The sequence below is a fragment of the Gobius niger genome, assembly GCF_951799975.1.
Source record: "Gobius niger genome assembly, chromosome: 9".
Classification (NCBI taxonomy): Eukaryota; Metazoa; Chordata; class Actinopteri; order Gobiiformes; family Gobiidae; genus Gobius; species Gobius niger.
In genome coordinates, this window is record NC_136860.1 from 10,090,495 (window position 1) to 10,108,243 (window position 17,749).

At 40.9% G+C, this 17,749-nt stretch overlaps 1 protein-coding gene across 1 annotated transcript in view; it reads right to left on the reverse strand.

The window, feature by feature from the left end:
* The window catches only part of LOC306967706 (contactin-associated protein-like 5), a 226,666-nt gene that overhangs the window by 86,001 nt on the left and 122,916 nt on the right, over positions 1-17,749 (reverse strand). Inside the window, exons 5-6 of the mRNA XM_079562834.1 lie at positions 8,496-8,699; positions 2,445-2,773 (exon numbers count right to left, since the gene is read on the reverse strand). Of these exons, the coding sequence (XP_079418960.1) occupies positions 2,445-2,773; positions 8,496-8,699 (533 nt within the window). The remainder of the gene's footprint in view (positions 1-2,444; positions 2,774-8,495; positions 8,700-17,749) is intronic.

The following is a 17,749-nucleotide window of genomic DNA, read 5'->3' on the forward strand; positions in this document are numbered from 1 at the left end:
GTAAAGAACTAAAGAAGGCTGCACAATGGCTCACAGCTGGGCTTGTCGCCAAAGTTACACATTTTTACTCTATGAAATGAGTCAGGTGTCGACAGATGGCCAGTCGAGGAGAGACTGTCAGCCTTGAAATCATCGCCATCAAGAAGTAGACTATTTTTTTAATGAAGTGATCTTGAAAAGCACCAAATCAGCCGGTAGACGTGTTCAGTATGAGGAATTCTCCTGGACTTTTTCTTTAGTTATTAGAGATTCTTTTTCTGTCCTTCCTTTGCAGTTCACTCCATTTCCTCTGTGCATTTGCTATTAAGGATATATATGTTTCAAAAGCATATGCGTACCCAGGTATGTGGTTAAAATCAGAGCATTGTGACTTTAGGGTTTCAGATCCTATGGCTAAAATAACTCCCATCGCTCTAGCTTCATGGGGTGAAGTATTTGTAAAAAATACCAGCATCAATTCATCGTAAAAACATTCGCTTATCGATGAACAGAACAATGGTTAGTTGCAGCCCTAGTTCTGAGCTTTCAAATGGGGCGTTGCAGGTTCATCTTATGGGGTTTTTATCAACCGCTGTTCGCACATTTAACCGCCACCTGAAACAAGCACAATTTCCCCAGTTTAGCTTTACCCAAATCTCAAAACTTCAGGAAAAAAGCGTCAAACTAGCAACAAATCGAGAAGAAAGCGAAGATGCTTTTTCATCGCTCCTTAGTCATGTTTTTAATGTCTTTTTATTGTGTCATTGTTGCTTTTCCAGCATGTTTTGGTTGCTCTTTTTTTGTCACTTTTTAGTCGTGTTTTTCATCCTCGTTTGCGTTGCTGTTTTAGCACTTTTTTCAAGAAACTTTTAGATTTAGGTAAAGCCAAACTGGAGAAAATGTGCTCAGTTCAGGCGGGGTATTAAGAGGTTAATGCCAGCAGAGGGAAAGAGAACTGTGGTTTCAGCAAGACTTTCTTGAAATTGATTTTTAAATGCCGTCTGGTCCCTTTAAGGCGAGACACTGCAGGTCAAAAGGGGAAAAAAAAGTATATTTGTAGATATCAATGTTGAATTTTGAGCATTACTTATATAAACATGAGGGAAAAAAAATGTTTTTTATTTTTTTCTCTCATTTCTCTTCATCTTTGTTTTCATATAAAAATGTGATATTTTATGTATAGAAATGGCCAAAACAAAACAATGCATAGACTCAGATTGTTTTTATTTTGATAATATATTAGGAACAAAGATATTTTCAGAGGGGATTTTCGATCTTTTGATTTGGTTGATTGGATCTATGAATAAGCTGTCCAGGGGCACAAGTCGGCGGACTCCGTTTCCCACAAATCGAGAAAGATGACTTTTTTTTTGAAAATTGGTGATTTTTGCTTTTTTGCAGAATCTTTTAGTTGAGATCACGAAGAAGCCTCACCATGTTTTAGATAACAGTATTGGTATGTTAAAAAGCGTTTATTCTCAGGCTGAAAAAGTCCTGTTTTATCGGAGAAACAGCGCACAGCGTGGGGGCGTGTCATTGTGTGTTTGTGGCTTCATGATTCTGCAACACTTCCCCGTGTGTGGCCGACCGAGGCCGCTGCTGCTAACCCTGGAATACTACTGCAGAAGTTTGTTTTTCTGCGTGAAACCAGTGAACTTTTCCAGGCTAACTTGACTGATGATGCCCTGGCTGTGAGCATGCACAGCGCCCCCCTACTAACCAACTCCTCAGAGCGTGTTTTAAGACAGAAGGATGTAGCGCGGATTTGTATAACTTTACATTGAAAATAACTGAGCGAGAAAACTGGATTTGAACAAAAAAGTGAACAAGGTTGCTGAGCAGAAGGCACGCAAAGGTTACTTCAGACGGGTGAGTGAAAGTTAGCTTGTTTTTTTTTGGCTTGTGGTCGCTGTGCCATCGTGTCTGTTTGCTTTTTGATGAGGCCATTGTTGTTCTGTAAGCTAACGTGCTGTGTTCAGTGGGTTGGATTTGTTTGTGTTTTGTTTTTGCTCGTAATCTGTGTGTACAGGTTACAGATAATATAACGTGGTCGTTGTCCATGGCAATAAGGACCCTGTGTGTGTTCTTCTTTCCCTCTGGTCAAATGTGTGTGTGTTGGGATAACGTTGCTAGTTGTCATTGTGTTGCTAGTTGCTGTAGAGGCTCTATGGGATGTGGATTTATGCAAGAGACATTTATTTATATATTACCTGTTTGCAAACCAATTTGTTTTTCTTTGATTTGCACATTTTTCTTGCTTTTTGCCTTTTCTCCCTCTGTGCTTTACAGCTTTACAGGAGGAGCGAGTATGGCTTATCTGAATGAGATGTAAATGAGCCCTATTTGTCACTCCGAGCAGCAGAGAGAGGTGAGAAATGCGTATGAAAAAATCTATGTTTTCACCTGCTGTGTCTGGCCTTAAAAAAGCAAAAGTTGATCTGTTACGACACGGGCCTGAAACTCACCACCGAGTAGATCTGTGGTTTGCGTCTCTTGGCCAGGTCGATGATGTTGATGCCGTTGTAGTACAGGTTCTCGATGCAGCCGTGGAAGTTCTTGCGCAGAAAGGTTCCCGGTTTGCCCGGCAGAGGGATCCCGCCGAAGCTCAGCTCGTAGTCCACCTCCAGCGAGTCGCCCTGCCCCCTGGTGGTGAAGTGCTGACCGTGCGCGTCCACCGTCAGGTTGACCTGTTTGTTGAAGCGCTCCATCACCACGGTGTGCCAGTGCTGGTCGTCCAACAGGCTGCCCACGGTCGCCACTACTCGCCTGCCGCTGAAGCGCTGCCGGGTGTCATCTGCACGGGAGAATAAAGATCACATCAGGAGACAATGAGGAGCGCAATTCATACACCAGGTCATTCAAAGTGCTCCACACATGAAACGATAAGGCGGCAAAAATATACACAGTAAATGAGTAAATGAACGGTGGTGGTCGGGAAGTCCGCGCTTCTGGCGGTCTGCTCCAAAGGGCAGCCATGGCTACATGCATCGCTTTCCAACCGCATGTGTGGAGTGAGTGACACGAGTGGCAGGGTAGACAATGTCAGGCCCGAGGGCCAAATTCAGCCTTCCAGCACAGAACCTCTGGCCCTCAAAATGATTTTGAGAAATATTATTATGCAAATAAGGGATCAAATACCTGCTAAAGTTGTCTAAAAATACTGGAAATACTATTTTTGTTTTCCTGGCAGTACATCACACTCAAAATAATAATGTAAACCAGAGGTCCTCAAACTCCTCAAACCTTTTTCTCTGGGGGCCACATTATCGTTCCTGACTGTGATGGGAGGCCAGGCCAGGTTGGCTATAACATAGAATTGTATGATCCAGAGCAAAATGCAGCAGTCTCATTGTGAAGTAGAGATCACTGGCCTGGCACAGTCATCCACACTACAACTATTTTCAAATAAAACGTTTGCATTGCATAATGTGACCAAAGTAATAACTACTTACACTTGCATTGTGCTTTACAAGCCTGTGTCACAAGTTTCTCAAAGTACCGTAGTCATTATTCATTCACTCCACACTCAGTGGTGGTAAGCTTAATTTACCACGTGGCTATAATGTGTTGTTTATGTCCTGATCTCTTATGTCAGTGCCCTCTGCTGGACAAGTCTGGATTTTTTTTTATTTACTTAAGTTGCCCCCTAGGGGCTGGAATGAGTATAATAGTTATTTAGTTAAAAATTCATAACTCCGCACAGGAATGGACTAGAGACTTACTTTTTTTTACATGCTCTTTGTGCTTTGTGCTTTGTGCTCTACAAGTCAGCGGCCGGATTAAATCATCTCTATTGTAAAGCATTGGAATTTGAAGAAAATGGTTCTTTACTTTGGGCTACAATGGTGAGGTCCGGTCCTTGATGTTTTGGAAAATTGTCCGACCCCTGCAGTAGGGGTACGCGTGGATACAAAAATATGTCAATATTTGTGAAGAATACCCATAGGAACCCGGCTTTAGCGCCGCAATGTCGGAGTTACTTTCCTGGATGTCATAAATAAGCATTGTACAGGGTAAATTGAGAAACATCAGCTCCAGTAAAGGTCCGAAATCTGTAATGAGATTGGCTGCTGTGGAACAAAATGGAAAGGAATTCGAACCCGGGACATTCCTGCGGCCCGGCGGTGAAGAGCGTAAACTGCGGCGCCCCCACGCAGCCCTATATATGCGTTATCCCCTTTGATACGGCTCAGTTTCCATGACAACAAAAAACACGTGTTCCTCGTATGATAATTAGCCATTAGTTTAATTAAGCACGGCACGTTCCCAGGACAAACCCGCCCCGTGCGGATCAAGCTGTGAGTGTATCTGACCTAATTATGATATTTTCCCCCGTCTGAAAAAAAGATGAGTCTCATTTGCTGAATTAAACAAAATGGATGTGCGCGAGTAAAGCCTTAATTCCAGCGTGTGTATTGACTTGCTAATGTGGGCTTGGCTCTAAATGCCATCATTAGTGATTACGGGACGAGGCAGGGCTCAACCTCAACCTCAGCACATTGTGTTCATATTAGCTCAAAATGAGGACTGCAACAACAACAACAGTAATTAATATGTATACAAAATCACATTCCGTAGCATTGCCGACGATGTTCATTTGCTGAATGAGCTCCTAAAGATTATGCAAGTTGGAGTAATGGGGTCATAATAGAGAAACCTCATTAGATTGTAGCCATATGATGACCAGTTTGGGGACTAGCTTTTACTCTTGAAGCGTAGGAGTGGCACCCATCGGCAACTGCAGTATGGATAAGGTCTTCGCCTTACATACAAGGTCTTAATGATCAGTGTCCTGATCCAATACAGAGATCGGTATCAGATTGTTCAGTGGATCACCCCAATCAAGTCTGTCGATGATTCAGAGTTCTCCAAGCAGCAATGTCAACACTGCTAGTGCACAGAGCTCCTTAGCCTTATTTACACTGAGTACATTATATCCACGTCAAATCATGCATTCTAGTTTACACAGTGTCCGTACGTCTCCAGTCTGTCATGTAATAATGTAGGCTTTTAATTCGAGATGCACCGACACGATACTGGGGTTTGAGTAGCCAATATCCGATATTTACCGATACCAAGAGACTTTCTTAAAAGTAGCTTTCTCTGAGTGAAACATATAATTGACTCTTCTCCATTACGAGATCAATAAAGTCATATTCTGTTATTTTTCTCTTCCCAGTAACTGTGTCCCTGTTTCTTACAGAATTATTTTAAAAATCGATTTTCAACGCTCAAAATATTCATTATCTGTGTCACACTCGGTCATGTTAACAGTTTGGGATACGATCTGGGTAGGCCTGACCTTTAACCTGGACCAGCATGCTTTACCCTTGGTGAATCCGCTTATTACATCTATATTATAGATTATAGGCGCATTGAGTCGCCTTGTGTACGGAAAGCACGGTATAAATAAAGTTGGCTTGCTTTATATCTATTGATAAAGGCCACCATTTTTACATACTGTGATATGTTCTTACCTGAGCTTAGACGAGTTGATGCGTACCTGTCTGGTCTTTGTGCTTGTGCTCAGTCATGCAAAACGACCAAAGATGTTGTTAGCATTTGGCCTCTCGCAGTATATTCCTATAGCTCCAAACGGGGGTGAAGTTGGAAGCGACCAAGCTCTTCCACGGGCACACACAAAGACCAGACCAGTGCGTAGCAACTCGTCGAACCTCAAAACGGTGGCCTGTTCATTTAACAAGGATGAATTTTCAACATTAAATATCCTTGGCTAGGCTATATGACAGGATTTAGGTTACATTAATATTTAAAGCTACCAAGCTCACATTAAGCGATCTGATGATTACAAATATGTTAGATCAGATATTTCTTAAACTAAAATACAAACACTTGGCTTCAGCAGTGGCCGATTTTATTTTAAAAGGCTACTTTAGGTACTTCTATCATTGCCTCTGACCCAGCCTTGATTCGTTTTTGTTAGCATTAGCATTACATTTGCGAAGGTTGAAACTAACTCAGCGATTGAATTCTCCAGGTTCTTAGCTTTACAATGATATACACCATATTCTCTTAGATTTAGATGGTAAAAGTTGTGTTTTATAGGCACTGAGATCCAAAACTAGTATTAGTTCAGTATTAGATATTTGTAGCTGACACTCAGCATCATATTTTTACCAGTATCGGCTCCGATATCTGATACCAGTATCGGTCGGTGCATCCCTACTTTTAATCACATGTAAGTAAGGAGTTGACAATACAATATAGGATCTTATATCTATCTCCTGGATTATATCTTCATTTTCATGTGTTTACCTGCACCTGCAAACATGACATAGAGCCGCTATGGTCTGTGTCCTCCCCTCTCTCCTCCTCCACTTGTCTCTGCACTCCTCTCTCCTGCTGCCGTTCATTCTGTGCTCCTCCGATCATTACCATCCTCATGTCCAACGTCTGAAACTGTGCTCTTGGTCCCAGGAGTTTCCGATCGTAGTTACTCGGTCCACAGTAACGGTAGAGAGACCCGGCTTTAGCTCACTCAGAGATGTGCAGGAGAGACACGGGCCAAACTTCCAGGCAGTGTTCATTTTGACAACATTTTTTAATTTAGTTTTAGTCTTAGTCTTTTGACGAAAACGTAATTCAATTTCTAAATTTAACACAAATTTAGTCGACTGCATTGATAATGTTCATTATAATCATATTTAATCAGGTCTTTGGCAGTGAATTTACATGATCTAAGGCTCTTTCAGATGGTCAATAGAAGTTTGGATGATTTTAGTCTCTCCTTTTCATTTTTATTTGTCGACTAAAATATCTGGACATTTTAGTCATTTTAGTCATATTCCTTTAAAAGTTTTTTAGTCATAAAAAACTTTTAAAGGATCTGAATCATGCTATTTTAGCCATTCTAATGTAAAGTATAGGCATTCATATGATATATTGTACCTCTACCACCATGGAGCACTCATTTTTGTGATTAATAGAAATACTTTCAGGCGGTGTTTTTCAAACCTGGAAGACCTCGATTCAGTTAACTCCGCCCCTCTCTCTGCTCATACAACTTTACTGTAGTAGTACAGTAAATACTACACAGCAAAAAGTGAAGTTACTTCACGATGCAGTTATAAGGAGTTGACATCTGCAACACAGCTTCATAAATGGCTAACACACAAGCTAACACGCGTTTTGATTGACTCACCACTCTGGTCCATCGCTGTTTACATTATGGGACTCGCGTTGGTTATAAAAGTTCATCCACGATTCTGGCGAAAGTTCACCAAACATCCATCAGAGACACAGTCACAGAAAAACTCTATTTTGGCTGATAGTCGCCGAATCCCGGAAAGAAATTCCAACCTCTGGCGAGTGGCCTCTTCTTTAGGAAGGTTGAAAAAAGTCCTGCACCTCTCGCAGCCAAACGCGCTTTTCTCTGTGACATTATCGTTCGTTAAGACAAAAGAACAGGCGTCCAGAGTAGGTTAGAAAGAGCTCCATCTTCACAACTTCCAGTGCAAACATGACATCTGTTCAGACGCTCAGGGGTGCTTTTTTTCTCCTTTATTTCTTTCTTACAACAGAAATAAAGAAAAAGCTGGTTTACAAATTAAAATCAGGCCGTAAGCATAAAATTAAGACATTACATTACAGACGTCGAGCACTTCCGTTCCGCTGTGACGACACAACTGAGCACGTCAGTCGTTCACCAGGAGAGGGCGGCGCAGCTGCTCAGAGAGCAGGATTCAGGAGGATTGCTGAGAACTGCGTGAATGAAGCCACGAACCACTCTGGGGGTGTTATTGATCAGGAAATAGCATAACAACATGGCTAAAGGCTCCAAAAAGTCGATTTTGCATGATATAGGACCTTTAGTTTATCTTTAGTCCAATTTTAGTCGTCAAAAATATCACTTTGACTAAAATAAAAACAAAATATTTTCATAGAAGAAAATTAACACTGCTTCCAGGAAAGTTTGTTGCTTGCTTGGACTGGTGTTACACTGTTTATTGCCCCATTGAAACACGCAAAAGCAGTTCCGCTTTGACATTAATGTTTAAACCGGTGCTTTTCCCTTTTGTCGGGCACATGGCTCAATATGCAGCAAAAACAAACTACTGCGCTGTGGAAAAACGCCATTGATAACGCTGAGGCATCCATCAAAAATAGAATGGCTGCGTATTCCTGCTGTAGAGCCGAAGACGTGACGGACACATGACGGACAGGTGTCAACCACCAGATGAATTTCATTTAATTGCTACTGGTATGACAGACGTAACACACTCAGAGTAAATGAGCCGTTAAACAGTGTCTGAGGAGGCTCTGCAGACTCTAAAAGCACAATTGCAGAAAAAGCATTATTGCAACCATTACTGTGCAGATACATATTTCTGTATTCTATGCATTGTGCTCTGGTACTAGCAGTGCAATTAGAATTAGCCCTGAACATGTTGTGCTGGGATGTGTGAGAGCGATAATCAGAGGGGTTCGTTGGCACTAAAGTTCATCCATTGAGTAAACTATTGGATAAATCCTCCTGCCAGGAGAGCGGTGCATACCCAGGTTGAGGTAGAGTTGCAGCTTGCCCCGGTGCAGCTCCAGCGTGATGCAGTCGCCCCTCTGCCCCTCGCCGTGCAGCAGGACGCCCTCCGCCTGCCTGCTCTTGAACCTCAGCGAGATGACGTCCTTCACCGTGGACATGGACTTCTGGTTGAACCGGTACAGCAGAGCGCTGCGCCCGTCGAAATCCGCCACGTCAGACTCTGGAGGGCGGGGGAAGAGAAGGGTTAGGCGAACAATAAACAGTAATGTCAGTCTGACTGGTGCATTATGTGAACAAGATAACAATACAGAGACAATCATGACCACCAAAACACAGCAGCATGTGCGGTAATGAGGAGCTACAAAATTCTCTCTCTGCGATATTCGAGAGGTGTCTTTCACATTTTGAGACGCGCCGCAAAAATAAACGGCAAACTGTTTTTCCCACGTTCGGCGTCAGACAAATCGCAGCTGCTTATCTGTAATGCACCCCTCAAATGTGGGAAACATTTCGTCTCACATTTCCTCTTGTCATTCAGTGTGAACTTCCCGCACCACTCATTAAGCACGTTGGGACGCTTTTCCTTTTTCTACTGCGGGAATTTCCTTTGTTCTGTTTTAACCTCTTAACCCCCACCTGAACCAAGCTCATTTTCTCCAGTTTGACTTTACCGAAATCTAAAAGCTTGAGAAAAAAAAGCAGCAAAAAAGCGTCAAAAAAGAAGGATGAAAAGACATGCCGGACAAGAACAAAAGAAAAAAGGTAATGAAATAACAACAAAAGCATGACAAAGAACAACAAAACGCCGGAAAAGCAAGAAAAATGCAACAAAATAGTGATCAAAAAGTAACAATAAATGACAAAAACACACACAAAAGAAAATGTTTTAAATATGCGACAATGCCACAAAGTAACAATCTCCAGTCCCGAAGCTTTTGGATTTGGGTAAAGCCGCAATGGAGACAATGCACTCGGTTCAGGCTGAGATGATGTTTAGTGGCCATTGGAAATGTGTATCCAACCACACTCTAATTTCTAGAGTAAAATCTCGAAGGGTCTGTACATTCGTTCATGATTTCTAACCAGGCTTTGAGGCTAAATGTGGTTGATGGGTTGACAACAGCTGGAATCATCTGGATTGTTCAAAACAGAAGGAAACAGCTATAGGAAAAATACACAGAGCAGGCTCACGGACTCTGAAAAGGGGCTCGGACTAGCCAGGTTGCTAACTGTCCGCACACTTTAGGATCGAACATCGCTTCTCCTTTTTATTTCTATGGTTTGTACAACTAGCTCATCAGTTAATGGGAGCTCATGTCCTCAAATGTTGTCCATGGAAGGCTTTGCTGCTTTGAAGTGGCGTCAGTAAGTGAGTATGTGCTTTATTTGTCAGTGTACAGTACTTTGCTGAACATTACTGATATAAATATGAGAAAACTTCACTTTTATGTTTCATATAAAAATAAGGCATTTTGTGCATGAAAATGGCAACAATTGCCTATATTCTGGGCAATGAAATCTAAACAATGGATTGATTCAAATGTATGGTTTATTTTATTGACATATTAGTAACTAACATTTTTTCAAAGAAGATTTTGAATATACTGTTTATCCTATCCACTTTATTTATAACGCACTATTAAAAACAACGTTGACCAAAAGTGCCGTACAAAAAGGATAAGAAGGGCATAAGACGGTGATTTGAACAGTAAAAGGCAACTTCCAAACTAGCTAAATGCCAAAGAGAACTTAAGGCGAGATTTAAAAACAGGAAGGGAGTCGGCCTGTCTAATACACAGAGAAAGCTCATTCCACAGTTTGGGACCAACGACAGAAAACGCTCGGTCTCCTCTGAGTTTGCGCTGGGTCCAAGGAACTATAAGCAGTGAGTGGTCCACCGATCGCAGCGGACGTGCCAGGGAGTAGGACATGAGCAGTTTTAGTTTTTCAATAAACTTATCATTATCAAGTGAAAAAATCTATAAAAACACAAATTCCGCCTTGTTTTTGTGGGTTCAAAGCTGAATAAATCAGGCTTAGAATTAGATATAAAAAAATCCCTCTGAAAAAAACGTATTGTTAAAGGGGGTTGATAAAGTTGGCCATTTTATTCTCACTACTGCCACCTCAGGTCATACATGTAACTGCACCTTCTATATTAAGCTCCTGCATTACGGTAATACAGACCCGAAGTAACACCTTTTTGAGTGACAGTGCAGAATTTTAAAGGCAGTTGTGGTGAACAGGTCTGAGCTCATTTTACACATTACGACATGGCTGGAACATGCAGGGGGAGGAATCTACATAATCTTAACATTTTAAACTCCATTTAGTCCCTTTAAGTCCAAGACTGGAAAGTTTGGAGTCTGTATGAGCTACGATAAGGGCTCACCCGCTGCCCGAGTGGGGCCTTATCCTCGTTCAGAGAAAACAAGTCCTGAACGTCTTGTTCCAAGTGCGCATGGCGGCCCCTTCTTTGGCTCTTCTGTATTTTGCAGCTCCCAGAAGGAAAAACACCATATTTGGGTGATAGTGTCATCTTGAGGACCCTTCGCAGGACACGTGGGTGTAAAATCTATTTCTATCTAAATATTTATGAATGAATACCCGTGTGAAAGACGGATTTTCCATCAGAAAATAATCATCACACGGGGTAAGTTTTGTCATTTTTCTTACTCTGACATGAAAACTAAGATATAAAGGGAGGAAACTAGATAAAAATCTCCACTTTGACTACTTTCACCTGCCATGTCTTGCCTTAAGTATCAGCTCCGCTCATCTGCACAAGGTGCGCTAGTGACTTCAGCCAGAGGAGATGCATCGCTTGATATAAAAATAAGATACCCACTGCGAATCGTCCCAAAACCCCAGATTTGCTCCAAGAGGCAAAATGCAGTAGTTTCCCGGCGACCGTAACAAAAGTCACATGACAAAAGCATGTCCGGAATAGGGTGCAGTCTTGGCTGACCAGACTCATGGAGGGCCAGTATTGGATTGTTATAAATCTAAAACTTGAGAAGGTTCCATTATACTGCTTTCTCATAACTAAGAGGGAGGCAAACTCTATAATAATAGCAAAAAGACAAACAAAAAACCCACATATAATTTATTCAGTAAAATCAATGCATTTCCCCCGTGTAACCTCAACAGCTGACGCATATATATCCCACATTAAAAGTCTCCACGTGGTAACCTCATCCCTTTCCGAGCCTCGTGTTTACTCCGCACGGTGCACTGGCCGGTCTGTATTATGAGCCGCGGCGGTTTTATTTGAGATCCCTGTGTTTTTTCAGAGCCTTTCTCTCCGGAGGCCCTCCTGAGCCAGGCACATACATTTATGGATTTGAGGGCGAGCGAGCACAGAGTCATGCATAAACACTCTCTGTATACAACCCCCACCCCCATACGCAATGTTGAGAAATTTTCATTATATGCCGACGACTCCGAAAAATCCCCCAGAGGCAGCCAGTAATAACAGACAGCAATATAGGGATGGAAATTGTGATCAGAAAATTGGTAGTCTATATAGATATATAAACATCACATCCAGTCACAGGCACAGGATTGTTTGGCATTATTATCGAACTTGAGCTAGAAAAGCCGAGGGGCGCAAACGTTTGAGTTCTCGCTTATCCCTCATAGATCCAATAGGTCACTTGTTCTCCGACCGGTTCACCGTCAGTCTACCTCGGGTGCAGATCCGGATAACTCGCCATGACAAAGTTTGGAAAGTGAATGAAAAGGGGAAAAATGTAATGGTTTAGCTGAGTTTAGCTTGGCCTTATTGTGAATTCTAGCTCAAAACACACAGAAAATGGAGATGACTTTAGTCTCAAACCCGCAAACAGCTGTGGTGAAAGCACACAAGCTTGGAGGGCCAAGCTGAAAAACAGGGAAGAGACAGGTGTCGCACGTTCCTCGCTGTGGTTGTTTTTGTAGGCTAGTCCGGGATACTTTTCAGAGTCGCCGTGAGCTCAATGTATCATTCCTATAGCCGATAGTGTTAGCCACCAAACTCAGCAAATTATGAACGATCCAGACGTTTTCAGTTGTCAACCCATCGACCACATTTAGGTGAGGTCAAAGCCTGGTTTGAAATCATTAACATAATATAAGATGATGTTTAGAGGCCATTGGATGTGTATCCAACCCCACAAAAAGCAGGAACTTGACTTAATTTGAGTTAGCATTTAGCTCACAGGACACTTTAAGAGGTCTGTATACTCAAAAAAGATAAAGAAACGAACTAGCTAACAAGCTAACTAACTAACTAACTAACTAATGACGGTCCGCTAGACTCCGTTAGCCTGCTCAATGAATTTTTCCGATAGCCATTAGCATTAGCCACCAATCATCGCAAAATATGAACAATCCAGGCATTAGTAGTTGTTGTCACCCCATCGACCACATTCAGGTCAAAGCCTGGTTAGAAATCATTAATGAATGTACAGACCTTCTGAGATTTTACTTTAGACACAAATTAGCGTGTCAAAGTGTCCTCTGAGCTAAATGCTAACTCAAATTAAGTCAAGTTCCTGCTTTTGTGGGGTTGGACACACATCCAGTGGCCACTTAACGTCATCTTATAAGAAACCACAGAAATGATATAAATGCCATGAAATGGACCAAACATGCCTCCACATACATCAGTATTTCTTCCCTGTTCATGTGTTTGGGGATGGAACGTTCAATTTGAATCGGGTCCGGGATTCGACGGCAAACAACAAAATGTGCGTATATGAAGTAACAGGCCAGAAAGCTAGAGCCATTTCTGGGATTCCTATGGAGTAACCCCCCCACTCCTCAGCGTTACCATGGAGACCTGTTACTCACCACCAAAAGCATAGGTGCCCCATGTGACTCATCAACGATACGATACGATACGATACAATATACTTTATTAATCCCGAAAGAAATTCAGTTCATCAGATGCACAAAGAAGTCATACATAAAAACAACAGATTAAACTAGATTTAAATAAGATTTATAAATAAGACAGATATAAAAGCACTGTAAAGCTATCATTCCCATTTAGCCCCTCCCACCCAAGGATTTGTTATAAAGCCTAATAGCGCTGGCAAGAAAGAATGTTAAACAAAAAAGCTTACGGTTACAGAAGACCTAACTATCTGTTGATAATAAAATGTAAATTCACCAACGCTTTATGAATGAATGCATAATTCATGATGAATTAACGTGATTACTCTTGACATACTTAACACAGTTACTGACCTCATTAATGATCATGAGTAATTAATCATAATCATGATGAATTTGAACACAAGGACCAAGCTTTGTGTAAATTTACAGGAAAAAAGGAACTCATCATTATAATGTGTTCATTATGGATGTGCCCCTTAAACAAAGCATTGGAGCTTTGACAACTTCAAATAAAAATGTTTTCAGGAGTAACTAAACTAAATCGACAAGTTTAACGTAAATTTGTGTCGTTTAACAAATGGTTAAATCACAAGTATCAAAAATAGAAATACAAATATGATGCTTTAAAGGTGAGTAACTGCACGGCATATTTTACTAAACATTTTAAAGTGACATATGTGAGAATACGGCTAAAAACAATAACAATATTATTATTATTCTAAACTTCTTTGAACACCATAGCTGTGGTATGTATAAGCCAGAACAAATTAAATGTTATGTGTTATGAAGAAAAGTGCTAAGACTAAGTTAAGTGTCGTCACACGCTTTGGGGGAGTAACAAATCAGCTTCCATTCCATTCCATACAAAACGCCAGCAAAGGAATACTGTATTAAGAAAAGTCTTGTTTTAATTGCTCTTTTAAAACATAGCTTTTTTTGATGCTTTAGTTCAAGAGGCTCATTCATAATGAACTCACGGTGAACTAATGACAAGTTTGATTTAGCATTTTAAAGGGACTATACAGAGTTCAACATTGTTAAATTTATGTAGATTCCTCCCCTTACATGTTCCAGCCATGTCCCAATGTGTAGAATGAGCTCAGACCGTTCACCACAACTGCCTTTAAAATCCGGCACTGTCACTCAAAAAGTTGTTACTTCGGGTCCGAAGTGCCGTCATGCACGAGCTTAAAGGGATATTTCAGGATTTTTGACATAGGGCCTCATTTCCTAGTTATCCAGAGTGTTGCTGATTTGAAGAGTTTCGTGGCGCTAGGCTAATGCAAGGCTAGCGCATTTCTATGGTATCAGCTACCCTGCATTAAAAACTGTCTGACCCGCTCCACAGTGCACCTGAGGCAAATCACTTATAACACCAGACTCACCATATAAATGTCTGTGTCGATAGAATAATTTTTGGAATATAACTGACCTTGCATCACATGAATGATCTCATTTTGAGGGACTATTTTCTCTGTGGAGCGGGTCAGACTGTTTTTAATGCAGGCTAGCTGATACTGTAGCAATGTGCTAGCCTTGCACTAGCCTAGCGCCACGTAATTCTTCAAATATAAGAACTGCATGAATTACAAAAAAACATATCTCCAGAAATTAGCAACACTCTGGATAACTAGGAAATGAGGCCCTATGTCAAAAATCCTGAAATATCCCTTTAATATTGAAGCTGCAGTTACACATAAGACCTGAGGTGGCAGTAGTGAGTATAAAATGACCAACTTGGATCTAGTCCCTTTACGCTTGGTACTGTCTGTTGCTTCTGCACACAGAATTCATCATGATCATGATTAATTACTCAAGATCATTAGTGAGAGTCCATTGCCTTTAATTAACCGTGTTAATTCCTGAGTATTTATTCATGAACACATAATAGTAATATTAGATTAATATATGATGTATTCATGCATAAAGTCATCATGAATTACGCATTATCATGTACCTTATTATAAAACGTTACCATACGTTTTAGGCTCATGATATTTTCTGTTCCTATAATAAAACAATATTGCTGCTTTGTACATTTTAATTTAACATAACTGTGTTCTCCAGTCTGCAAAACCATGCCAGAAATATTGGGACGTATAAAAACACCACAATTCAGCCAAATAAAAAGAACAAAAAGTAACAAAAACTCCTCAGTCATGGGAGAGAAGCCTTTGGAGAATTCTGCAATATTTCCCGGTTGTCACCTCGGTTCGTCGGAAAGTGGGGATATTATGTGACCAAGTAAAAAAAAGTAAAAAACAAACTGCCATTTCTAACTGGTAAGCTTTTAACGGGGCTGACTGTTAAGATCTGGCGTTAGCTTCTGAAACGCTGAACTGCTGATTTTTATAATGCACCACGTCGGGCTTTCTTTCTTTCGTGCAATTATGGCCCTCTGGCATCAATTACAGTTCACAGCAAACTCACAAAAGTAGCGCCGTTTAAACAATAAGCTCGTATTAAATGACAAATAACTCTGGCACTGAAGTTAGGAAGCTTATTATCTGTGCCGGCCCGAGCCAATTTGGTGCCTTGAAGAAGATTGGGTTCGATATAAATACATAAAGAAGGAAGAAAAAGTCATAAATTAAAAGTCAATCGATCATACAGTATAACTGGCCTCCTATTCGATTTCGATCTAATCAGTCATCTGTAACACTGGCACCATTTACAGTTTCCTTCTCCAGTATACATTCAGACCTGGACACCGCCCCTCGACCGCGGTGTTAGCTCTCTGGGGGACTGGGGAGAGTTGGTTCGAAAGCTTGGAATCTCTAGTTTCCGACACAAAAGACTTCAAGCCTCCATCACTATCTGTTCCGAGGTTATGACCAAAACTCGACAACGTCACGAGATGGTGGAGCATGGACCTCAAAGGGTTCTGACCTGGGAAACTACCGTATTTTACCCCTCCAGGAGCTTGATCGGGTGGTGGGACGGCTCACAGAGGGCACCATTAAATTTCCTATTCTGCCTTTACTAGTGTATCAACTAGCTCCACAGATAGCGAACAGTCTCCAATAAAATACCAGGAAGCGTCTTGCTGTATTTGGTGTTGTTTTACTGCAGCACTGTAAAACTGTAATATACAGAAACACAATGGGTGCATATTACAATCTCATCTGGTCAAACATACATTGAAAATATGAATTAAGAAGCTCAGAGATAATCTAAACCAAAAAAAACGATCTCATGTGCGAGCGATTAGCACGATGCTAACATACATGGGAAAAGCCATAGGGATGCTAACGAAATTAGCGCCTAATTTATTCTTGGAAATCACGAATTGGAAACTTACTAAAACGACTAAATTTGGTGTCTAATGGAAGCTAACATCCATATAATCTTAATACTTACAGACAGATATTTGTGTAGAGCCAAATTGAAAAGTACAGGCTGGAACACTGGAGTTTAGAGAGACTGCTTTCAATGCTTGGAACATTACTGAACTATGGAAGCACCAAAAGGTATATGCAAAACTCAAATCACAAATAACAGTTCCCACAAGGGGGCAGTACATTTCCTTTTCTATTTTCAAATCCAAAACTTGTCAGGTATACCAGTAGGTGGCGCCTTAGGCCTAGGCAGAGGTCTGGGTGGCCTATGCACAGGTAGGGTTCCCCAATTATTTTCCCCAGCTCTCGAGGACCTGGCCTGGCATTAGCCATCCTTAAACTCCAGTCAATTATAATTTCCCTACATGTACGTCTGGGTCTGATCTCAGTGGCCGCGTAACATCGTTTGAATTTCAACCTTCCATTCAGCGAGCGGGGGAGGCGGGGCTTGTTGGTGACGTCAAGCATTTGCACTGCATTTGCTGGTTGTAGTTTGGCAATGGCGGCGGATCCAAAGTAATGGAAGCTCTTCAATCTGTTCTGGCTCAGCTCCCAAATATCCAGAAATTAAAATTGATGCCTTGGAATGTGCAAAGAATGCTCTCAAGAGTTATGATAGAATTATGATAGAGTTACGATACAGTTATGATAGAATTATGATAGAGTTACGATACAGTTATGATAGAGTTTTGATAGAGTCATGATAGAGTTATGATAGAGTTATGATAGAGTTATGATAGAGTTATGATAGAGTTATGATAGAGTTATGATAGAGTTATGATAGAGATTTGATAGAGTTATGATAGAGTTTTGATAGAGTTATGATAGAGTTATGATAGAGTTATGATAGAGTCATGATAGAGTCATGATAGAGTTATGATAGAGTTATGATAGAGTTATGATAGAGATTTGATAGAGTTATGATAGAGTTATGATAGAGTTTTGATACAGTTTTGATAGAGTTTTGATAGAGTTATGATAGAGTTTTGATAGAGTTATGATAGAGTCATGATAGAGTTATGATAGAGTCATGATAGAGTCATGATATAGT